This window comes from Myotis myotis, unplaced genomic scaffold (genome assembly GCF_014108235.1).
Source record: "Myotis myotis isolate mMyoMyo1 unplaced genomic scaffold, mMyoMyo1.p scaffold_m19_p_2, whole genome shotgun sequence".
Classification (NCBI taxonomy): domain Eukaryota; kingdom Metazoa; phylum Chordata; class Mammalia; order Chiroptera; family Vespertilionidae; genus Myotis; species Myotis myotis.
This window is the reverse complement of record NW_023416324.1, coordinates 167,246,087-167,269,797: the sequence shown is the minus strand read 5'-3', so window position 1 is coordinate 167,269,797 and position 23,711 is coordinate 167,246,087. Positions and strand designations below refer to the sequence as shown.

Here is a 23,711-nt window from a genome sequence, read left to right as displayed (position 1 = left end):
TAAGGTTGACATATGCTCTGGTATCTCTAAATACTGCAGATGCTCATAGTAGCTAATTATAGGACATCACAGAATTCTGTAACAATAATATGAATAACAATGAAATGAATATGAAAAAGAGCAATTGCTAGCAAGAATCTGCTCTGTGTTTCAGAAAGAAAGTGTTTCTGTCTCAGATGTGGGACGACTGCGCTGCAAATCCAAGGATTGTAATCAGATATCATTATTACTAGTGAATCGGAATGTGCCCTGGCAGGCCTGCCCGCGGGAAAGCCCTACAGAGGAGCTGGTTAATATTTCATGATGATATATCAGAGGAGGATCTCCAATGACACCTCACAGTTGGCCCTTTTGTGATTTCACAGAACAGATGTGACAAGTGTAAGACCATTAGGAGTCACTCAGAAACTTAGAATTTTAAGATTCAAATGAACTGGAAGAAAGTATGTCTAGCTATATTGTTAGGTGATTAGACATCCAAGAATGTCTTTTTTATTATTTGGAGAAGGAAAATGGCTTATTAATAAACAAATTCACAAAACCAAGTTCTACTTAAATGATCTTTCATAATTTTTAAATAGATTTTATTTTATGATTTACTTCATTCTTTCAATAAATTAGGAGAGTTATTTTCAGTAAGTAGAGTAACAAAACAGAAATTGCATGACTCATTTTATGTAATTGAAAGTGCCTAAAACTTAAGTGCTTATGAAAATAAGCAAAGAGAAAAATAGTCCAAATCACTGTAATAGAATTTCAACTACAAAAAAAAATGAATTATTTTAGAGGGTATCAGAATATATGGTACATTTTATTTAAAATGCGTGAAGTTGCCCAGCTGGTGTAGCTCATGAACCAAGAGGTCACCAGTTAGATTCCCAGATTGTGGGCTGTATCCCTAATAGGGAACATGCAGGAGACAGCGATAATTGATGTTTCTGTTTCTCTATCCCTCTCCCTTCCTCTCTCTCTCTCTAAAATCAATAAAAATATATTTAAAAATAAAAAACAAATATGTGAAGTTGCCGGGGTCCAACCCCAGCAGGTCCAGGGGTCCCCAAAGGTGTAGACGGAGTCGGCGAAGAAGGAAGGACACGGAGACAGTGTTCAGTTGATCAGCAGCCTAGCCAGGATCTCCAGCCAGGATCTCCAGCCAAGTTCTGGTCTGGATCTCCAGCGAAGTTCTGCTTAGGATCTCCAGCCAGGTTCTGTGTCCATGTTCTCTTGCTAGGTTCTCCAGCCAGGTTCTGTCCAGGTTCTCCAGCCAGGTTCAGTCACCAGGTTCTAGTCAGGTTCTCTTGCCAATTTCTGTAGTCAGGTTCAGTCCAGGATCTTTTGCCATGTTCTCTCCAGCGAAGTTCTTCTGTCTGTAGGTTCTGTGTTCTAAGCTCTGTATTCTAAGTTCAGTCTCTGTGTTCTAAGTTCTGTGTTCTAAGTTCTGTCTCTTTCTGTCTTGTTACATCTGTATTTATACCAGTTGATTCAATCCTATCAATCTCTATTACAAAGGTTAGGGCGTTTCTTATCTCCATTCCAGGGAGTAAAGATTATGTAGCTTAAGCATTATTGTTCATAGTTAAAGTGATTAATTACCCGCCTGGCACTTAGTTAAGAGGTTTTATTCCCTCCCTGACTTCAGGGGAAAATCCCTACCTGGGGAAACAACCTTTTTCAGAGAGGAGACCTTGGTTAAAACACATAGTGCCAAGAAGGTGAGCAAACATTTTAAGAACAGTATGCCATATATGCCAGGTCCTTTGAAACAGCAAGGATGGACCGGCTCCTGGCATGAAGTTATAGAAATTGACATATATTAGATAATTTTTCTAATGAAATATAATGCAAGGTCAGATATACCAGGTGTTATCAGGACTATAATTGGAAATCATGCACTAATTCAATTCAGTCTATAAAGGGAGAGATATGACATACAAACACATAATTTCAATACAGTGATAAGGAATAAGTGATGGAATGAAGATTGGATTTTAATTAAAAATATCATAAAAGTCTTTATATTTTTCAGATATTTCACATTTTTTAAAGCAGCTTGCTATATGTTGTCAGACTAAAATACTATATAAATAAGTACTCAAGTTTGGAAAATGTATTTTATAATATTCAGTTTTCTTAAAATGAAATGTGAGAAAAAAAAGAAAAACAGAATGAGCTAAAACTTTTACTCATATCTTAGGAAATATAAAGCAGTGTCAAACTTTTGTCAATTATTTCCTGATACTGATGTCTGTGATACCTGATTATTAAAAAAGGAGAAGAAAGAGAAGGAGAAGGAGGAGGAGGAGGAAGAAGAAGAGGAAGAGGAGGAGGAGGAGGAGGAGGAGGAGGAGGAGGAGGAGGAGGAGGAGGAAGAGGAGGAGGAGGAAGAGGAGACAAAGACAACCAACAAAAAAAGAAGAAATAACCTTATAATGAAACATAATTGAATGAATAATAAAAGGGGAAAAACTGAATTTAACATCTATTCCACACTTTTCTGAGGTGTGGGACCATCTGACTGAGCAATTCCTCAAGGTGAAGGTTGGGAACTGCTTACATATACTCTAACGCTATACCTTCAGCATGAGAACTTCCTCTTTCTTAATCCTAGATTTTAAAAAGGAAACTAAGCTTTCTGAGAGCTTAATGTTTAATTGACTTCACAAAGTGAAAACAAAAAACAAAAAACACACAAACAAAAGTGCTGGGACATGCGACCGTACAGTTTCCCATCTCTATTCCTTTGTTCATGTGCTTACCGCCCACATTTACTCCTATTGAAATCCTTCTCATATCCCTGGACTGGCTCTAATGCGGCACTCAGTGTGGGGGCTGTGGATAAATGCACTGACTCAGAGAGGAAGATAAAGAGATTGATAGAACAAGATCTCAGGAAGTCATAGCCACTGTTAAGCCATTTAAAGGTGCGTTTGTAAGCAATTAGGAAGCTATAAATGTATTTTTGTGGAACTAACATAATATTAAATATGTTTTTGAAAATTTCTTTGTAAGAAATGATCAGGGATTCTAGAAAAGGGAGGTTGAGACACTAGGTGGGAGATAACAACATTCTAGGTTGTCACAAGAAACCCCTAAATCTTGGCAGTGAAAGTAGGGATGGAAAAAGGATAATATGAAACTAAGATTTTCAATTTTCAGTTTATGTGATGATAGTGACTATACCTGATTCATCTTCTATTCCTTATAGTTCCCAGGAAGTCCTCGGTTAGTGCTTGATGAATAAATGAAGAAATAAAACTTTGCAGAGGTCAAATCAATGAGGTACATGACTGAATATGATGAATAGGGCTTGCATGAGCACCAAAAGGACAATAAGAACTACTATCTCCAGACTAGTAAAGTAGTATATCTCTCCATCATATTACTGCACAGACTATAACTGTGAAATTGTGAACCAAAATGTACTCAAAACTCTTAAAATTAAGTACAATAAGACCTTTGAGCATATAGTTTACATTCTGTTGAAATCTACCTGTGAAAGTGCCTCAATCAATTTAAATGAGTCTAGACCAGTGGTTGGCAAACTCATTAGTCAACAGAGCCAAAGATCAACAGTACAACGATTGAAATTTCTTTTGAGAGCCAAATTTTTTAAACTTAAACTATATAGGTAGGTACATTGTTATTAACTTAATTAGGGTACTCCTAAGCTGGCCTTTGCTAAAAATGTCCTCAATCTGATTGAGATACTTTCGCTGAGGTCGACCCCTTCCAACTCTCCCATCCCCACTCGTCTTGTATACTTGTTTCAGATAGAGGAGTGTGGATGGGTTGGAAGGAGTCGGCCTCAGCGAATGTACCTCAAAACAATGTACCTCCTCCGCGCTGCATATTCCAAGGCCCGCCTGCGCCACCGCATCTCCAATAGCCGGACTGACCGACACACCCCACTTCTTCTAACTCCACTTCTTCAAAATAGACTTGCCCAAGCCGAAAAGTGGCTTCTGCACATGGGCCACGAAGTTTCAATCACACTGTGTGTGCACGCCCGCACATGATATTTTGTGGAAGAGCCACACTCAAGGGGCCAAAGAGCGACATGTGGCTCGCGAGCCGCGGTTTGCCGACCACTGGTCTAGACAATGGGAGACTTCATTTAGAATGCAGGCAAAAACCTCTCAGAAAAAAATCCTAAGAGTTTCGTTAGCATAAAAAAAATAAGAAAATGCCTACTTTGAAATTATGAAGTTATTTTCTCAAAACACAGTATAAACAGCAGTCACAAGAAGTTAACCAAATATGACTGTGCAGAGGGCTAAAGTGACCTCTTTAAGACTTCACACAAATTCTAAACTAGACCAAGGGTATTTTACTCTGGGTTTATTAGCCCAAATCGGGATTATTACAAGCTCCTCTACATTGATATTGATAAATTGGAGCTTGTCCAGAGACACATAATCAGGATCACCAGCACACCATGCAGTTTTAGATACTATCAATCCTTTTTAGGTGCTATAAATCATAAAAAGTATTTTGTGTTAGACTTGAAATTTAGGGGGTAGACCAGCGTATTTTTAGTGAAATAATGTGGTCAATGTCTCAAAGAAAAAAACTTAATTTCCCTATTTATACTGTAACCGTACAGCACAGATAAAGAAATGAAAATAAACTAGATAACTAAAGAACTCTAAAACTGTTCAAGTGAAAAGATAGACTACACGTGAAATTCCTGGTGTGCCGTATTTTCTATGAACCCACAACCTCCTTATGAAAAAGACCTGGCTTTTTCTCTGATGTCCCATACCATGGTACTAGATAGATTATGAGTATAGACTACAAGTAGACAATGGATGTGTGTCAAATAATTGTATGGAAATATAAATAAATAAACAATGGTGATAGAGTCAAAGCATTCAAATATCAAGTTAGATTATCTTTAAAGTCCCTTATAATCCTGAGATTCTATGATTACAATATTAATATATATAATATTTTCTTTAATTCTGCTTATGTCCTACCTATGTCTACCCAAGTTGTGGGGTAGAGCTGAGTCAAAAAAGTTCACCTGACAAACTCAGATTTCCCAAAGGATCAATACTATATAACAAAAGGGTAATATGCAAATAGACTGAATGGCAGAACAACCGAACAACCAATCAAAGCGTAATATGCTAATAATACACTAAGGCTGCTCAACTGCTCGCTATGATGTGCACTGACCACCAGGGGGCAGACAGTCAACTGGTCGACCAGTCACTATGGCATGCACTGACCACCAGGGGTAGATGCTCCGACAGATAGGTTAACTTGCTGCTGGGGTCCAGTCATCAGGACTGAGCCAGATGGGCCGGACTGGACCTGGAGCCCTCCCACGGTCCCTCCCCAGCCCGATCATGCATTAGTGGGGTCCCTCAGCCTGGCCTGTGCCCTCTCGCAATCTGGGACCCCTCAGGGGATGTCGGAGAGCCAGTTTCAGCCCAATCCTGCAAGCCACTCCTCTGGGGAGGGCACCAGATGCAGGGCTCATGGCTAGCGAGCACTGCTACACCAGCATGAGCCTTTCCCAATCAGGACTGATTGGGCACGAGCCCACCGCAGGCACATTGGAGACAGGATGAGTGGGAGGGGCAGGTAGTAGTTGCAGGCGGTGTTGGACTGCAGGTTTCAGCCCCATCCCTGCAGGCTACCCAGAGGGACGCCAACAGTTCACAACTTTGTGCACTGGACCTCTAGTACTGTATATAAGAAGATAACTCTAGTGATAGATGTTCATAGAGCATCTATGTTATTTTTGGTGAAATAACATGATCAGTGCTTTAAAAGATAAAACTGAATTTCCCCCTTTGTATATTGTCACCTTATTGCACAAATAAAAAATGGAAAAAACTAAAAATGAGAAAGGTTGAATACCAATAATACCCATAAGAACAGATACTATACATGAATGAAACTCACAGAAACCCTAAAATCACATTTTAGGCAATATTTTTATTATATTGCTCCTTTCTAAATCTTGTGATTTTATCATTATTGGGCACAATTAAACTTCAGCAACTGTCCATAATATAAATGTAATGACTCCTGCCGAAACCGGTTTGGCTCAGTGGATAGAGCGTCAGCCTGCGGACTGAGAGGTCCCAGGTTCGATTCCGGTCGGGGGCATGTGCCTGGGTTGCGGGCACATCCCCGGTGGGGGATGCGCAGGGGGCAGCTGGTCGATGTTTCTCTCTCATCGATGTTTCTAATTCTATCTCTCTCCCTTCCTCTCTGTGAAAAATCAATAAAATATATTTTTAAAAAAATATATATAAATGTAATGACTCCTAAGAGTATGATAAGAGTAATATTCAGTATCTTCCTTTATTGATAATGTATTGGTGGAAAATATGTCAATAAGGTGTATACCAAGGTCTGGGAAATCTAAACACCTGATAATTAAGGCATGACTTTGCTCTGTACTATTAATCCAATTCTTATGGCACCCGATAGCATACCAGATTTCCACTGTTTAATTTAAAATTGTTGTGAAACACATTTCATATTAGCTTATCCAAAAATAATACTTCAACTTTCACTCAATATCACATGATTTCTTTTGCTGTCTATTCTGTATTGCTATGTTATCTTGAAGCTGCATTAGTAAATAAACAGAACAGAATATGGCTCCACCATCTTATTAAATCACTTCAGTACTGAAGTTCAAACTTATGTAATAGTCTACATTGAATGCACAATGAAATGCTGAAAACTAAATAATACAAGGAAAATTTAGAAATACAGTCCATTTGTGTTCAATTAGATTAAAGGATCTAAGAACAAACAAGAAATATAGGCGAGAGAAGTTAAACAAAAATATATTTGTTAATTTTTTTTGCTATTCCAATTCATATACTTGTCAAATCTTCTAGAATTTCATATCCAACATATTATTATGCTATCTTGTTATATCCAGCACGCAGATACCTTAAAATCCAAACACTTTTCCTCTACAAGTTTTAATACCAGAAATATACATCAAGAATGATAAAGCTTAAAGAAATCTCAGAAACCATCTGATATTTATTCTGAAAATGAGAAAATTACACTGAAGGGACTTCCCCAAGGTCAAAAAGACTCTGCCTTCAAGTCCAATGTTATTTCTATAACACTATTACCTGCGACTGAATCAAAGGCCTTGTTTGTTCATATTTTCTCAAGAAAAAGGCTGGGTTTCAAAGCAAGCGATAGAATAAACACAGAGGACTATAGCATACACCAAAGACTTACTCAAAGGTGCTATCAATGGCTTTCCGAGTAAGAGAAGAGGAAAGAAGAAAAGCCAATGAGGTAATAAAGAGTTGACAGGAAAAAAAGCTTTTTCATTAGACCCAATCAATACCGTATTCCCCTATCACTTGGAGCTTTACCAAGGAAAGTGAAACCAGAGTGAATATGTTTCCTCAAGGGTATTTAATACTAAAATGACTTGTTGGTTTCAACTGTAAATGTAAGGACCAGGCATGGTTGAATTTGAAATCAATGGCAAAGGTTATTTATCATTAACCCAATGTTAAGAAACCAAAGCCATTCAAAATAGAAATGGGCCCTCTCTCACACTGGTACACCACTCATTTTCCCTGGGTTTCTGGGGTAAAGACATCAATTAATATAAAGATGGTCCCTCTTTGAGCATTCCCATAGAGCATTCCCTTCATAAGTAGTCACTCTGCTGAGAAAGAGAAAGGTATACTGAGTAAAACAGGGCTTGCAAGTGGAAGTTAGGTTGGGGAGGAAGGGAAGGCATGAGATTCTATTTATCTACTGGCTCTATGTCAAATGAAATGGATTTATGGTATTTTGGTTTTTTAATATCAAATGAAAGTAAATGAATATTAGCCTCATACACTAATTCCTTTTCTTGCTCAGCATGTTCATATTTGGGCAGAAATTCCCTGGGAGCTTGACTAGTACTGATGCCGTGGGCAGAATTCATTTCGTTTTAAAGAGCTATTTCTGACCACCTACTAGGTAGAAAGCATGGAAATGATAGAATCCTTTTCCTCCGGGAACTCACACTCCAAAGGCAGAGACATGCACTTATACACTAATTACAACACAAAACAGACTGAACTGCAGAGAATATGGTTACAAAGCCAAATGGAGCCTGGGGCAGGCAGTGATTCATTCTACTTGGGAGGATCTGAGAAGATCTGGCAGAAGAGACTGGAGTTGAGCTGGGCTTCGAACAATGCGCAGGCAGGACTGCAGCAGAGTGATTAAATGAGGGGCTGTGTCTGGGTAAGTCAAACTAGGTGTGGAGGTTAAGGGCCTTCCTGGTGGAAACAACTGCAAACTAAAGGAAGTGAAATGGAGAGATGCAGTAAATGTCCTATGAATGTCAACAAGGCTGGGGTTGGCTAGAGCGTTGGTTAGAGAAGGGGTGGAGGAAAAAAAAACTTCATTATGCAGCCTATTCATGTTGATAATATATCTTAAAACAGCCTGCTCCCAGCCAGGCCTTAAATGCATACATGTATTTTTAAAAGACAGACTGTGGCTAATTTTTTTTAAACAAAGGAATTATTGTTTTTCTTGAAATATAGACATTAAAAGAGAAACTTTCCAAAAGAACACAGCAAAACTACAACTTGGGACATAGTAAAACAAATCTGGCCAGAGTTAGCAAATCTTAATTATATACTGTCCCACAGGAAAAAAACAGGGACTACCTCATTCTTGCTGTATCCTGTTCCCAAGCACACGACAAACAAATATTTGATAAATGTCTGGCAATATAACTTGACTACAGATATTTAAAGGGGAATACCCACATTTCAATTGCTCAAGACCAAAAATGGATGAATAGATCTTGCTACCAGCATCTCACAATGACCCACGAGAGACAGCTGTGGTGTAGCAGTAAGGCATTGGCTTATGCTGAGTTCCAGTGCTTGCTCTCCTTTCCCAGTGGGATAATCTAACTTACACCTTGGAAGTCTCAGTTCCTCAGTTCCCCCTCCAGAAGGTAAGTGTTTATAATGAGCCCTGAGTTTTCCAATTCAAACCCACCACACATTAAGTTGTATATCCCACTAGGTGGACCTTTCAAGGCTGAGGTCACAGATATTCATTCTCAAGTGCATATATGCAATGGCATGAGGCAAAGTCTTAAAGTGCCAATTCTAACAGGAATTTTTAGTAAAAATTGTAGGCATTGTCTGCATTCAAATAATGAATCAAGGAGCATGAAGCTTGCTGCTCTCCAGCCTCGCCAGTCTCCCCCACCGGCTCCATGGAAACAAGCTTCAGACTGAAAGTGGTTGCCGAGCTTGAGCAAGAGAGTGGGCAGGAGTGTGGTTTAGGTGCAAGTAACAAGAAGGCCAAGGAACCTCCATATTTTTTTAAATATTATTTTTTATTATGGATTTCAAAGCGGAAGGGAGAGGGTGACAGAGATAGAAACATCAATGATGACAGAGAATCCTTGATCAGCTGCCTCCGGCACACCCAACACTGGGGATCGAGCCTGAAACCCAGACATGTGCCCTGACCAGAATCAAACTGTGACCTCCTGATTCATAAGTTGAGCCACACCAGCCAGTTGGAATCTCCGACTTCAGGTTCCCAACCAAGACAGTGGTCCCATTAACAGAACCATATGAATGGAACTCTAATTATAGAAGCCCAATAGTAACCCAGAAATGCAGCTTATGAACACCTCAATGAAGGGAAGTTTTTGTAAACACTAGAAAAAGCATTATTTTAAAGTGACTCTCTTCTTTGGTGCTGCTTTCCTCGTGACCTGTAGGTAAAGCGAGAGGAGTATGCAGACCTCTCAGGATACCATAGCTGCAGAATGTGGAGGCAGCCCAGCCAAGATGCTGCCAATTACTTGACTGAGCAAAAGCTGTAGAGAATAATGGTTCAGCCCTGGGACCTGTTGAGGAAAGACAGGTTCAGCAAGGAGGCAAACAGGAACCCTCTCTACTGTTCCAGAAGAGAAGGTAAATCTTCTCCAAGCTCCAATGGGATATCTCACAGAAAGAGGACTGTAGAGGAAACGTGTTTCTGCAATGTAACTTCCTTTCTTAAAATTCTGAGCTTCTGGACCATCACCTCTTATACTAATTGCCCACCTCCTCATGGCTATGCTCTGGTTGCAAAATATCCATGGCAGTCTTCCTTTAAAGCAATAAAACATGACAACACCACAGCTTTAACTCTCTCCATAGTAACTTACATTTCCATGGAATTGGAGATTTTTCTTATTTGCCATCAGTTTATATTAATTTCTCATACACTAACCAACCTTTTTTTCTGTTCTAGCCTCTTAAGGTGATTTTGGGTGGCTATCCTTTCTTAAAGTCTTCTCCCCAACATAACATCACAAGTGGAATGAATATTATGTGGACAATTCATCTAGAGCTATTTATCTCAAAACAGAATCTGACACTTATTCTAACCAGGAAATTTGAATATGGTTCCCTGCTTTTAGTACTTATTTAAATTTTATCCCAGGTTTTTAATTATTTGAGGGGTATTAGCTGATTGTAGGGCACTGTGAAGGAAATCAGGGCCATCTTTTGAATTCCCAAATTAAAATATAACATTTATATCACTAGTAGCAATAACAATATATATTCTAGACATTATTAGTTATTTTCCTTGTACAATAACTTGAACAATCTCATAGTTTTTCTCTCCTGAATCTCTTTGACACTTTGTTTTAATCCCTTTTTTATTTTAGGCTTAAAAATGTCTAAAACACTAAAGCATGTTGGATTTAATTACTAATCCTTGAAGGAAGAGAATAGACCTAAATTGAGGTCAAAAGAAATAAGACTGATATATTAGACAAAGACATGTTTAATAGTACATTGCAGGTCATTAAATCATGGAATACAATTGGGAACATCCTAAACAGCAGACTTGGAAAAAATGTTATACTTCCTTTGTAAGTAGGAAGCAGGAAGCAGATGAGTATTTCATGTCTCTCGTCATGAGTGTGTCTCCTGGGAGAGGGGGCTATTTTATTGACTTTTCATGCTAAGAAGGCCCTTCGATATCCTTTAATATAGTTTTCCTGTTTTTCATAGAAAGAAACTGAGGTCCATTTTCCAGTGCTGGCAGAGTATAAAAACAAGCAGATTAGGAAAAACAAGCCTGAGTTCAAACCCAGAATCTACTTTGAATTAGTCTTGTGAACTTGAGAAGCTCTTGGGAAGCTCCAGGCTTGCTAGACCTCCAGAAAACTGGAGACACTAACTTACTAGTAAGAATCCTCTTCCTCTTGCTGTAAAAGTATGATTCACTGAGTCGGCTTGTCATTTACTCATTTATTTACCAGTGATGGAGGACCTGCAGTGACACAAGCAGGATGCTAAGCACAGAGAAACTAGTGAGGAACAGGGCACAGGTCCTGTCCTTAGGAACCAGCATGATAGTTAGGAAGGTGAGGCACACAGGCAGATCACATAGGTGTTCAGGTTTTGGACACCATTAAACACTTGAAAGATTTAACAATAAGCAAAAGGAAGGAATCATCATTATAATTAAAATTGGTGTACACAGTTTCTAGGCCTCATGAATGTGTTCCTTGCATCATAAATAATTATTCCATTCATTAAAGGTATTAATAAATGGAATCATTATTTTTTTATAATACATATTTTTTATTGATTTCAGAGAGGAAGAGAGATGGAAACATTAATGATGAGAGAGAATCATTGAGAGGCTGCCACCTGCCCACCCCCTACTGGGGATCAAGCCAGCAATCTGAGCATGTGTCCTGATCTGGAATTGAACAGTGACCTCCTGGTTCAAGGGTCGATGCTCAACCACTGAGCCACACCAGCTGGGCAGAATCATTATTTTTGGTATATGAGCTATAAGATATGAAATGCTATTTATGTCAATTATACCTTAATAAAAATTATAAGGCAATTGAATGTTAACTGTAATATCATGTTTTAAGGAAAAAAGTGTCTTATTTTCCAAAACAAGAAAAAAATGAGTGAAAAGCAATTTATATGTTTGTAAATCTCTGACAATAGAAATCAACTAGATTCTCAAGTCTGCTTCTGTATTTAATCTCCTGCTATACTTTGTTTTCGTTTAAGTATGAAAATGTAACCTGATATATGGTTGAAAAAGGAGGGAAATTAGAATAGCCCTTTTAGATTGTGGATATATCATAGGGTCTCTGGAAATTCCAATAAATACTTAAAATAAGTAAAAAATAATAATTATTATTATTAAAAGTTATTATGAAAATAGTTTTGACCTTGTGGACACACTGAAAGGTTTGCAAGTTGCCCCCAGAACCTCTGTACCACACTTTGAGAACTGCTTACCCAGACTGATGCCCCCAAGCTTTTTGATTCCCTTGCTTTTATTAGAGCTCCCTTGCAACCCATTCTCCTCTCCAAAGCCATAGCATTTATTTAAAAATCCAAGTCACATTATATCATCCCCCTACTTCTAACTCTTCTTTGAATCCTAGATTAAATTTTGAAATCCCTCCAAAGGATTTTAAGCTCCTGCACAACTATGCCCTTGGCAATCTTTCCAACATCACCTGTGCCCCTTGCTCTCATTATTCAAGTTGTCCTTCAATTTCCTCAAAAGCACTGAACTCTTTCTCACCTTGATCTTCATGCAAGTTGTTCTCTCTGCCTTGAACATTCTTCCATCCTCTTTGCTTACATCATCCTTCAGAACTCAGTTTAAATAATTTCCTCATGTGATTGATAAGAAGTATATATATAGATTTGGTCTTCATCCCTGTTCCTGGCACTGAGCTCCTAAAACCCTTGGAATTTCCTAAGTGATGACAGTGGTAGGCTGTCTTTATTATATTAATTAGGTGATTTTTGGACCAAAACTAAGGATAGGGGCTAGTTGCCAGGAGAACCAACCAAGTGATGAAAAGGTTGGAATTTCAGTCCACCCCACAGCTCAAGGAAGAGGCGCTGGAGATTGAATCAGTTACCAGTGGCCAATGATTCAATCATGCTTATGTAATGAAGCCTCCATAGAAACCCAAGAAGGACAAGTTCAAAGAGCTTCCTGGTTGGTGAGTACTAAGAGATTTGTGGAGAGTAGGGCTCCTGGAGGGGCATGGAAGCTCCACACCTTGCCCCCATACCTTGCCCAAAGCATCTCTTCTACCTGGCTCTTCCTGAGTTATATTCATTTATTGTAAAGGAATGATCTAGCAAGTGAAATGCTTCTCTGAGTTCTGTGAGCCAATCTAGCAAATTACTTGAACCTGAGGAGGGATTCATGGGAACCTCTAATTTATAACCAGTGGGTCAGAAGTAGAGGCAACAACCTGAACTTGCAACTAGCTTCTGAAGTCTAAGGAGAGGGTCCAATTCATAATTAGTTAGAACACAGGTGACAGCCTAGACTTGGGAAAGGTGTCTGATTGGGGCAGGAGGAGTTGCCTTGTGGGACTGAGCCTTGAACCTATGGAATCTGACACTGTCTTCATTGTAAGACTCGCAGCTGGTGTCTGAGAAGTTCTGTTGGTGTGGGAACTGCCCCACCCCTCCTCCATTGGAATTGGGTATTAGATAACCTTTTACTCAGAGGGACATTTTCTCACTAAATGCTAGAAATATCTTCATTTTAGAAACCAGCAAACTGAGGCTCAGAGATATTAAGAAACTTGCCTAATGTTCTTACAAATACTATTTCCAAAATTTGAATTCAGATTCCACACCAAAGTCCATGTATTTAATTGCTCTAGTACACTGTCACTTAAACAGAAATTAAAAAAAAAATTAAATGCTACAGAGCTCTCCTGACCCTGGGATTAACCTCTTTACTTTAAAAAACATCTGAGGTAATTGTTTATGTTCACAGTCAAGAAAGTCTGCCCCTGTGGACCCAAGTCTCACCACAAGTGCTTAGGTGCCCCAAGTGGCACCTCTTGATAGCTCTAAGGCCTCTGGCATGCAGAGAGAGACTTGTCAGCCAGGTGCTTGGCACCAGCACATAACAACATAGCCCCAGTACTGTTTCTTCAGTTCTGGCCTGAAGACTTTGATGAGTCTCCACTTCCCCCCTCCTCCTCACTTGAGACACCCTCTGGAGGCTCTAGATCAGACACACAGCAAAGCAAATGTGTCATCACACTCCACAATTCCTTGAACTCTTCACTAGATTCCCCCCAACAACAATTTCCGTTGTGAAACAAGTGAGATCTTCAGATTCAGCCTTCTTACTAAAGGTGATGGAAGATAAAGACAGATGGCCCGCAGTGTGGGGGCTGGGTGTCATGGCACAGCTTAGGCAGTTCCTGACTCCTTGAACCTGGAACAAGTCTTTCTGCCACTTAGCTGAGTTTTCTCATTTCAAAGATGCAACAAACTGTATCAGTGGATCACTATACAGTGATGTATTATAGAGTTGTGCACTTAAAACTCACATAATCTTATTAACCAATTTCATCCCAATAAATTTAATTTTAAAAAGAAAAGAAATGAGTAAAATAAAAATAAAAATTCAAAACAAACAAAAATATAAACGGCACAAAAAATATGAAGAAACTGTACATCCTGAAGTCATTTAGTAGTCAGTTGTTATAGTTGTTATATTTAGGAGCTGTTATTATACATGACTAATTTACAGATATTTTGCACCTAAGGCTCCTCCTCAGAGACTCTTAGGAGGTGGCCTCAGAATGAGAGCCCTTTAGATGAGGCGCATCTTCCTTTTGGGCAACAAGTAAAGCTCTGCAGTGTGATTGGTAAGCTGTGAATGGAACCCCAAAATGCAGTATATTACAGGGGTCCCCTATGTTTAATGAGTCTGTCTTTCAGAGTCTTCATCAAATATAGGGTGTCAAAAAATGTATACACACTTTAACAGCTGATAACTCACTTAATTTTCACTCCTTCTCAGGTTTAACTGATTTGAAATAATGGGTGAGAGCAGACTAAGCTTTGAACAAGGAAAATTTATCCTAAAGTGCCACTAAACTTTTCTTTATTGGGATATATAAAAGAGAAAGTTTATGGTACAAAACTGGCAACAGCCAAGGAATTGAGGGTGCACAAATACCGAACGAAATGATTTTTTTAAAAATATATTTTATTGATTTTTTACAGAGAGGAAGGGAGAGAGATAGTTAGAAACATCGATGAGAGAGAAACATCGATCAGCTGCCTCCTGCACATCTCCTACTGGGGATATGCCTGCAACCCAGGTACATGCCCTTGACCGGAATCGAACCTGGGGCCTTTCAGTCTGCAGGCCGACGCTCTACCCACTGAGCCAAACTGGTTTCGGCCGAAATTATTCTTGATGTTTGCTATTGCATTGCTTCCCGTATCAGCAGTGCTTGGATCAGAACGGTCATCAGTTTGAAAACAGGCATTGACAAAATAAATTATTCAATTCTGTAGATTATCTTAAATTTTGAAAATGAACTGTATCCTAATAAACACTGACCTTATAATCATTCAAAGTGTGTATATATTTTGGGGGACACCTTCTATATTATAATTCCAGAAGGAAAATATATATAGCAAATATATATTCTGTTGAAGCACTCAAGAAAGAGACAAGAAAAAAGTCACTATTAACAAATTTTCCTAACCACATCAACATTGTATATAATATCTGTGCATAAATATGTTCTCACCTAGAACAAAAGCAAGGTGGTGTGATCCTAGTAAACCCAGTATTTTTTAAAATATAATTTTATGACACAAAGCTTTCATTTTTAAAGGTCTTACAAAAATATTCCTCTTGCTTCTTCAAATACAAAGACTGCCTCATTCCCAGCAAATTGTTTTTCTATTTCTGTTCAAGAATATCAACTTCATTAAAACTTTAAAGACTTAATCCTGAGTTATGGCTTGATGAGATCTTTGTGGGATCAGAGAAAAGAAAAAGAGGAGAGAGAGAGAGAGAGAGAGAGAGAGAGAGAGAGAGAGAGAGAGAGAGAGAGAGAATCTGCTATTTTATAGTGTTCCTACAATGGAAACATAATTTGTTGATGAATATGCACTACTGTACAAAAAAGGATTTAAAAATACATGTAAAACATCATTTTAAACCCTAGGGTGGGTTTCTGAAGAGAAAAGTGTGGTTTTTGTTGTTAGTTTTAAACAGACAGCAAGACAAATATTTAATTATACTGACTTTGTAGTTCAGACAGGAGTCACACTTTTAAAAGAGAAAATGCACTAAAAGTGCTTGCCACTCATGTAAAATATCACTTGTCATATGAATCTATTCTTGATGTGTATATGAGCCAAAATTATTTCAAGTTATAAAAATCTAATTTATATTCCATAAATAACATGAGTAAGCATCATTTCCTCATTTTCATCAGTTTTCTTCTTGAAGTTTCGATTTTCTACCTAAAAGGATGTATTTGATAGTAAAAAGTTGAATGAGTGTGCTATTAAATACTATACATTTACCAATACAAGTTGGAATAATACTAAAATATTTTGAGTATCCATAATTTTATTACAGTAGGAACAAAAACTCAGAAAAAATAGTCAATGAAAAGCAATAAAAATTATAATATCTCCTTGGATTTATTGTATCCACTCAGTATAAATATACTACATCATCTATATTTATATGTATTTTTTAAATCCTCACCTAAGGATATGCTCATTGATTTTTTTGAGAAGAGAAGTGGGTGGAGGGGGGGCAGGAAAGACAAAGAGAAATTTTGATGGGAGAGAGAAGCATGGACAGGTTGTCTTCAGTACATGCCCCAATTAGGGACAAACCCACAACCTAGGTAAGTGCCTGACAGGGAATCAAACCTGCGACCTTTTGGTGTCTGGGATAACGTTCCAACCCACTTAGACACACCAGCCGGGGCAATATACTACATCACTTTTAAAAAGGGAGAAGCATATAAAGCCAAATACTTCATTTATGAAAAATATGTAATTTACTTAGCCAATGAATTTTCTGATTGCTGAGTTTTTTAATGCTCTAATTTGAGGGGAGAAATTAAATTTTATAGGAAAATAATAAAAACACAAAATCACTTCAAATACACAGATTTAGGTTAGTCTAGTTACTCTGTACTTCCCAGAAAGGCATTCATTTGAAAAATGAAAGAGTGGCACTGGATGACCTCCATCCAAGGTTCATGGCAGCACCAACATTCAGAGATTCTATCAACACCCTTCTTTTCATTGTGAGTGCTAGCCATTACCTGTAGTAACTTCTCAGTCAAAACATAAATACTTTGAAGTCAATCATTTGTATTTCTATTCAAAAGTAAAATAAATATAGGAAACAAATAAGCTATGTAATTCACATGGAAGCACTAATAGGCGAGATATAGCAAATTAAGTAGTAGCAACATTTAAGAAAATATTCTAGCTGGCTTGGCTCATACAGGTATTTCACACATACATAATGACTCAAACAATGACCATTGAATGCTTCTTCCTATATTGGAAAGTGAACAAAGAGAAATGTTCTAAAGGCTTTTTTATGGTTCAATGACCTCAGCCAACTTGCCAGCTTACGGTCTTCAACATTTCATTTCGAAAGAGCTACAGCCCACACAATGCCTAGGGAGCTAACTATTCCTATGCTGGATGTATGTCTTCACTATCGGATTCACTTCTATAATGCATGCTAGCTATAGGATGGTCATTTTAGAACCCAATTGCCTGACTTAACCTATGTCTCCCTCTACAAGTAACCTCCTCTATCCCACCCTTTTCCTATTCTAATTACAAAATAATAATGATAATACCCCGGTCAGTGTGGCTCAGTTAGTTGGGCATCCCTGGCACAGAAAGATTCCCAGTTTGATTCCTGGTCAGGGCTAGATCCCTGAAAGGGGGCTTGCAAGGGGCAGCTGATTGATGTTTCACTCTCATAGCAATGTCTCTCTCTCTCTCTCTCTCTCTCTCTCTCTCTCTCTCTCTCTCTCTCAAAAAATCTATTAAAAATTAAAAACAACAATATTAACAGAACAACAGTTCCTAATGGTAAAAAAAAATACACAAAATTATTCCCATCCTTTGAGAGAGGATACCTAGTTCTTCATCTTACTTTTTTTTCCTGTGTTGTGTTGCAAAGAGCACAGGCAAGAAAAATCAATTTGATCTAGTTCTAGTCCCAGTTTTGCCACAGTATAGCTGTGTAAGCTTGTATAAACCACCATCTCTGACTCTAGGATTTCTCATATAAGCAAGAGTTTTGCTACACAATCCCAGGGTAAGCCATCACACTGTGCTCCAGGGATGACATCCACAAAGTATCTGATGTGAACCGTGGCCCTGTAACTGTGTGATGTGAGGTCCACCCTGCCAGTCCTCATCACATTTTCATTCTGCAACATCATGATTCTGAAAGCTGAGACCTTCACCGTGTAATTTCAGTACTCCCCCTGCATTTATCAAGTTTCAATATTGGACATATCAAACTTGGTGAGCTATGACAAGAGACTGAGAGACACTGAATGTGTCAGACCTGAAATCAGATATACAACCGTGGCCTTTCCCATTCAATACTTAGCTCAGTTTCACCGTCTCAGCCTCAATCCCTGGAAAGTCTGGGCAACGGAATGTGACCACGGTACCACTGGTGATTCAATTTGAAGTTCACAAGGATATGGGTTAGTGAGTTCAAGAATAACTTAAATATTAAGTGAGCATAATATCAAAGTCCTTATAAAACAGGTGCTCTCAAGTAGTTTTTCTTTCTGGTGGTTAGCAACTTCCTCCCAATCCAGTTAAAGAATCCTCGCTGAAATTGAGATGTGGAAGGTGCTATCTCCCTATAAGTAGTCTCATGCCCTGTTACCTGAATCATGGTTACTGCCAGCAAATCAGAAGATCAATTATTTGGCTTTGTTAGTAAAGATGATAGCACACCATTGTCTTCCCAGAAAGCTTTCTGGTAACCCACACTCACATTCTTCTAAGCTAAGCTGCAGCAAACGAAGTGCCTGGTGTACAGATACATACATGTCATCCTTGCATTGGGTCTGTCTTAACAGGTATTGTCATCTTTCTGCCAGATTATTACTGTGACACTTTTGCTAAAGGAAGTCACCAGTCAGGATCCTCTCTGCCAAGATGTATACTAAGTAGATGAAAAAGAGGAGCAGATTAAATGAACACTGAAGAAAAAATTAAACTCAGCAATTCCCTCAAATTCTCTATTTTCTAATGAGATGCTAAGAAAAGGGCCACAGGAAGCAATTTCCCTATGCAAAAGTCAGCCATGCAAACAGCTCATCTGCAGATCAACTTCAACAAAGATGAGGTGAGTTTACTTTATCCATTCATACATACAATCCACCTGTCATTTTTATTAGCTAGTTTTGAACTGAGGAGGCTGAGTAGGATCTATTCACAAATATCGTGTAATTGTCCTAACTACAGTGCACAACATACTTCAGAGACGGAGACATAAGAATCACATTGAATTCAGAGGCTTGAAGTTCCTTGTAGACTACATAAGCACTGAGAGAAGATGGCCCCAAAGGATCACTGCACAATACCAGGGAGTTTATTTTCCCCTAATGCAAATTACTCGCTGTGCAGAGGCAACCCTGGTTTTTGCATAAAGCTTCAACTTATGAAATTAATTGGATGCAAAATAACAGAGACTTTAGTAGCTCCTGCCTTGGGATCATAATGATTTGGTTTACTCCTGAAATTTACTATTTTATCAACATCACAGAATAAGAAAAGGAGCCCACTACAAAGAAAATAATGTCATGACAATCTAATGGAAGAATGAGATGAGGTGGCTTCTTCACAAGACTTAATCCCAAATTTCTAAATTAATTGTCAAATCCCAACTGTCTAAACTTTCCAAGCATTCTCCTCACCCCAACTGAACCTGGCCTATATGCCTCATTCCTGGAACCCAGGAGAACATCACGGAGTTGCAAAGATCCAACGTAAATGAGTCCACTAATCACAGAATGGAAGCTTTCTTTCTGGGCAGCACTTCCTGTCAGTCATCCACAGTATAGACAGAATATGTGCAGATTATAAATGACCCAGCAGGCCACACCCAGAGGACCAAAAAGGTCTGGTGGAGGCACAGAATAAAATTCTGCTTTTATTCTCTCAAGCTGGGACACTGGCCTGGCTTGAGCTGGGACCAATCACTCTGAAACTCCAGGGATCCAATTTCCCTTTGTAAACAGACACACATTATGGACCAGCCATTAGAATTAAGGGCCAAATAAGAGAGTCAGCCTCAGAAAGGCCTGCCAAGGAAATCTCTAGGTCTAAAGTTTTCTTTCCCCTCCCTGCGACCAAACTGCAGGTACTATGTTTCCCCCTTACTGTCGCAAAAGTAAGTGTGAGTGTACAAACAATGGGAGTCACAGGGCAGGAAAGTTCATGAGCAGAGTCCTTGGAAACCATGAGAGTAGCTGGCGGTAGAGCATAGGGAAAGCAGGTCTATGTGAAAGGGCATGTGGGAAAACGGGGAGGTGAGACATTGACAGGAAGATCTGAATGGCGCAGTACCATGTGTTGCTGGAGAAAGAGTTAGAAAAAGAGAATAAATTTAAGCTTGTCTGATGTCTACTAAGGGTCTATTATGAGTCATAAATATGCTAAGAAGGATGAGATATAGGGATAAAGGGCTTATTTATACTTAGGTTCTCAGTAGATAATATAAGGGATGGATGGATGGATGGATGGATGGATGGATGGATGGATGGATAAAAAATGAATGAGGAGGTGCGCTGAAGGATTCTACAGGCTACATGTGCAGAACTCTCATCCTAGGCAAACCACAGGTACAGCAAGGTAGAAGGTGTTTCTCCAAATATGGGACAAGAAGCTGGTAATTGAAAGAGGGTGACAGATGTCTGAAAATTAAGAAAGAAGGGGGGCCAGAATGGAAGGGAATACTGGTTCCCTTCCAAGCCTGTTCCCAGGTGTTTTGCGGAAGGGGAGGAGGGTGTCAGCCTCTGGGGAGCCCATTGTTGGGGTTTCTACTGACCTGGTCTCCGCCTCACTGGCCTCTTGCGGCCGCTGCAGAAGCGCACTTTGCTGAATACCCCGAGGACGTGCCTTTCGCACAAGGAGCGCCCGTCTTTGCTGGGGCTGGAGCGGCGCTTGGAGGCCGACACCCGGTCGCTGTTGGACTCCCTGGCTTGTCGCTTCTGCCGGATCAGGGAGCTGGCTATAGCCGCAGCCATAGCGGCTCAGTGAGGGACACCAGCCCTGGGCTCCACTGCGCCCTCAGGATTGCTCTCCGCGGGGGCTAGGGCAGGACCTCGGGGCCTGGAGGCGCGGGAGGCAGTGCTAACGTTTGAAAAGGCTGCCGATCCGAAAACCCGCGCCCACAAGGTTTATCAGAGTCTGGGCGGCAGCGCCAAAACGTGTGAGAATCCAGATGTAAACTTCCCCCAACAGCTGGCGGAGGGGGCGGGGGCGGGGCGCTCCCAGGCCTTCCTGCTAACTAGACTCGTGCGCCCCGAGCGATCAGCGTCCAAGGGGCTCTGGGGAGTTTGGTCACCCCGCCTTCAGAGTACCCAGTGGAAGGGAAGAAAGATGTGCGAAACAACCAGCCGTGCCCCTGTTGCAGAGGCGCAAGCGTTGTAAGGTGTCCAAAGTATTATCTACACAGACATCAGACAAAACCCGGTTAGAAAGCAGGGTCTGGCCCAGCCACGGAGGCTTGCCCCCGTGGACAATACTTAAAAAGTGAATAAAACGTTCCTTTCGAGAACAAGCCACCAACCGCAAGAGAGAAGGCGAGCAAGGCAGCAATTTAACTCCCTGCGGCCCGCAGTTCTGGAGATGAGGAGGTCCTTCCCGGCGGGGTGAGGTCTGAGAACTGCATCGCTCCAGCCGCCTTTCTCACATTCGGAGAGGCGCGCAGTGGGAGCGGGGAGCAGGAGGCAGGGCAGGGGCTCGGGGAGGGGGCCGCTAGGAACCTCTGCGGTGAGCGGACTCCCCGCCAGCCAGCAGCGCTGCAAAGAGGGCAGGAGGCTGGGGCGGAGGGAGGGAATGAGGGGCTGGGAGGAAGGCGAGGGAAAGGGAGGGAGGAGAGGGAAAGGGAGGGAGGCAGGGAGGGAGGGAGATCCTCGAGGGCTAGGCACTCCTCGGGGAGCAACCCGCGGGAGTGGGGATACCGGGGTCCCGAGAGCGGGTGCTCTTTCTTTTCCGCTGGCTTTCTGGCAGGAAACGGGCACAGTCGGTGAGTATTTAGGGAATCCTAAATCTGGAATGACTCAGTCGTTGGAATAAGCCCCCTCAAAAGGCAGCGATGCTGAAGGTGTCCTCTCCAGCGGGCGCCCACACGCCTTTAACTGGAGCTCCCCGCCATGGTCCTCCCGCAGGCAGCAGAGCCGTCTCGGCACAGACTCAGACTCAGAGGGAGCAGAGGAAGGAGGAGGTGCCCCAGCGGGCGAGCTGGATCAGGTCATCTCCGCCAGGCCGGCCCCAGGTTCGCACCCCCGGCAGTCGATGGCTCCCAGGCAGCAGATCCGATGGGGATTACCGGCGGACAGGAGGCTGATCGCTCAGTCAGCGGGGCCCATCCCGGCTGAGGACGGAAGTAACCGGTGCGCTGTGATCACCCGCGTGTCCGCTCCGGTGGGGCGGGGGCTGGCTGCCGGCGACCTGGGCTCTAGGTGGCTGCGGCTCCGGCCCCGAGCTGCCCACCATGGTCTAGCGCCAGGGGCGCAGGCGGGGCCCTTGGGCCATCTGGGGCCACTGCGGGAGGCGGCGGAGCGTCCAACAGGGTCCTGAGGCCGGATGCAGACTCTGGGGCCCCACCGGCCAGGAGGCAGGTGAGGGCTGCTGCCAACTCGCCCAACTTGCGCGGGTGGCCGCTCAGAGCCTTGGGCTAGCGGGGCTTCCTTCGTTGGGGACCCAGGCCCCGGAGGGGGCTCTCAGGGTGGATTCTCATTCATGAGCTGGGGCTCTGGGCACCGGGAGCTGAACCAGCTCCCATGCGCTCTCACCGCCTCCCAGTGAGCTCTGCTTGCTGGGCTAGAGCGCTAGCTCCGTGCAGGGACGGAAACTCCATGCAGGGACGACTGCTGATGAGACAGGACCAAAAGCGGTGGCGGTGGGAGTACCTCCGGCGCTGCTAGTCCACCCGCCAGAAGGCTCCAGAGCGCCCAGGTGGGGCCAGGTGGGGGACGGGCTCCAGGAGCGCAGGAAGAGCCAGCCGGGCTCAGGTCCTCCTCCTCCTCTGCCTTGCGCCCTCTGCTCCCAGACTCCCTTCTTCTCCTTCCTGTCACCCCTCTCTACCTTCTCTGTCTTCTGTCTCTCCCCTTTTCTCCTCTCTACGCAATCCTACGTGATTGAGGTTTGGATGAGAAATTCTCAGGCAGAGCAAGGAAACTGCAGCTTGGGTCGGCTCTGTCCGGTCCCTCCCCCGAGAGAAAACACCACCCCAGCGCTTTGGAGGACTCTGAGTGTGCAGGGAAGGGATTCAGGGTGTGGGAGCTGAAAGAAGGCAGTGCATGCTCTCTCCAATAATCTGGAGCAGGTAGAATTCTCTGTTTTTCTTGGGCCCCCAGGTTGGGCCCCACGTTTAGCTCATCCTGGATAGGAAAAGGGTTTTCCCTTCCTTTGAACCAGATTTCTTGGTTCTATCTGGAAAGTTGTGAAACATGCTCACACCCTAGAATGAGGAACCCAGTGAGCACCCTGCACAAGGGAGGATGGAGGTAGGGTGAGAGGGAGACTGTGGACAAGGGCAGTCAGCAAGCAGCTTTGGAGAGCAATCGGGTCTCTAGGAGTGCTTGTGGGGACTGCTGGATATTACAGAAAACTCAGCAGCAG

At 41.7% G+C, this 23,711-nt stretch overlaps 1 protein-coding gene across 5 annotated transcripts in view; it reads right to left on the bottom strand.

Annotated features, from left to right (window-relative positions):
* FGF12 (fibroblast growth factor 12) overlaps positions 1-23,711 on the bottom strand; it is a 525,903-nt gene that overhangs the window by 236,194 nt on the left and 265,998 nt on the right. Inside the window, exon 1 of one of the 5 annotated variants that reach the window (XM_036352397.1) lies at positions 20,911-23,075. The exons of the other annotated variants lie outside the window; for them this stretch is intronic. Coding sequence (XP_036208290.1) covers positions 20,911-21,109 — 199 coding nt within the window. The 5' untranslated portion in view covers positions 21,110-23,075. Of the gene's footprint in view, positions 1-20,910; positions 23,076-23,711 lie in introns of those variants that run through there. 5 annotated transcript variants of the gene reach the window in all.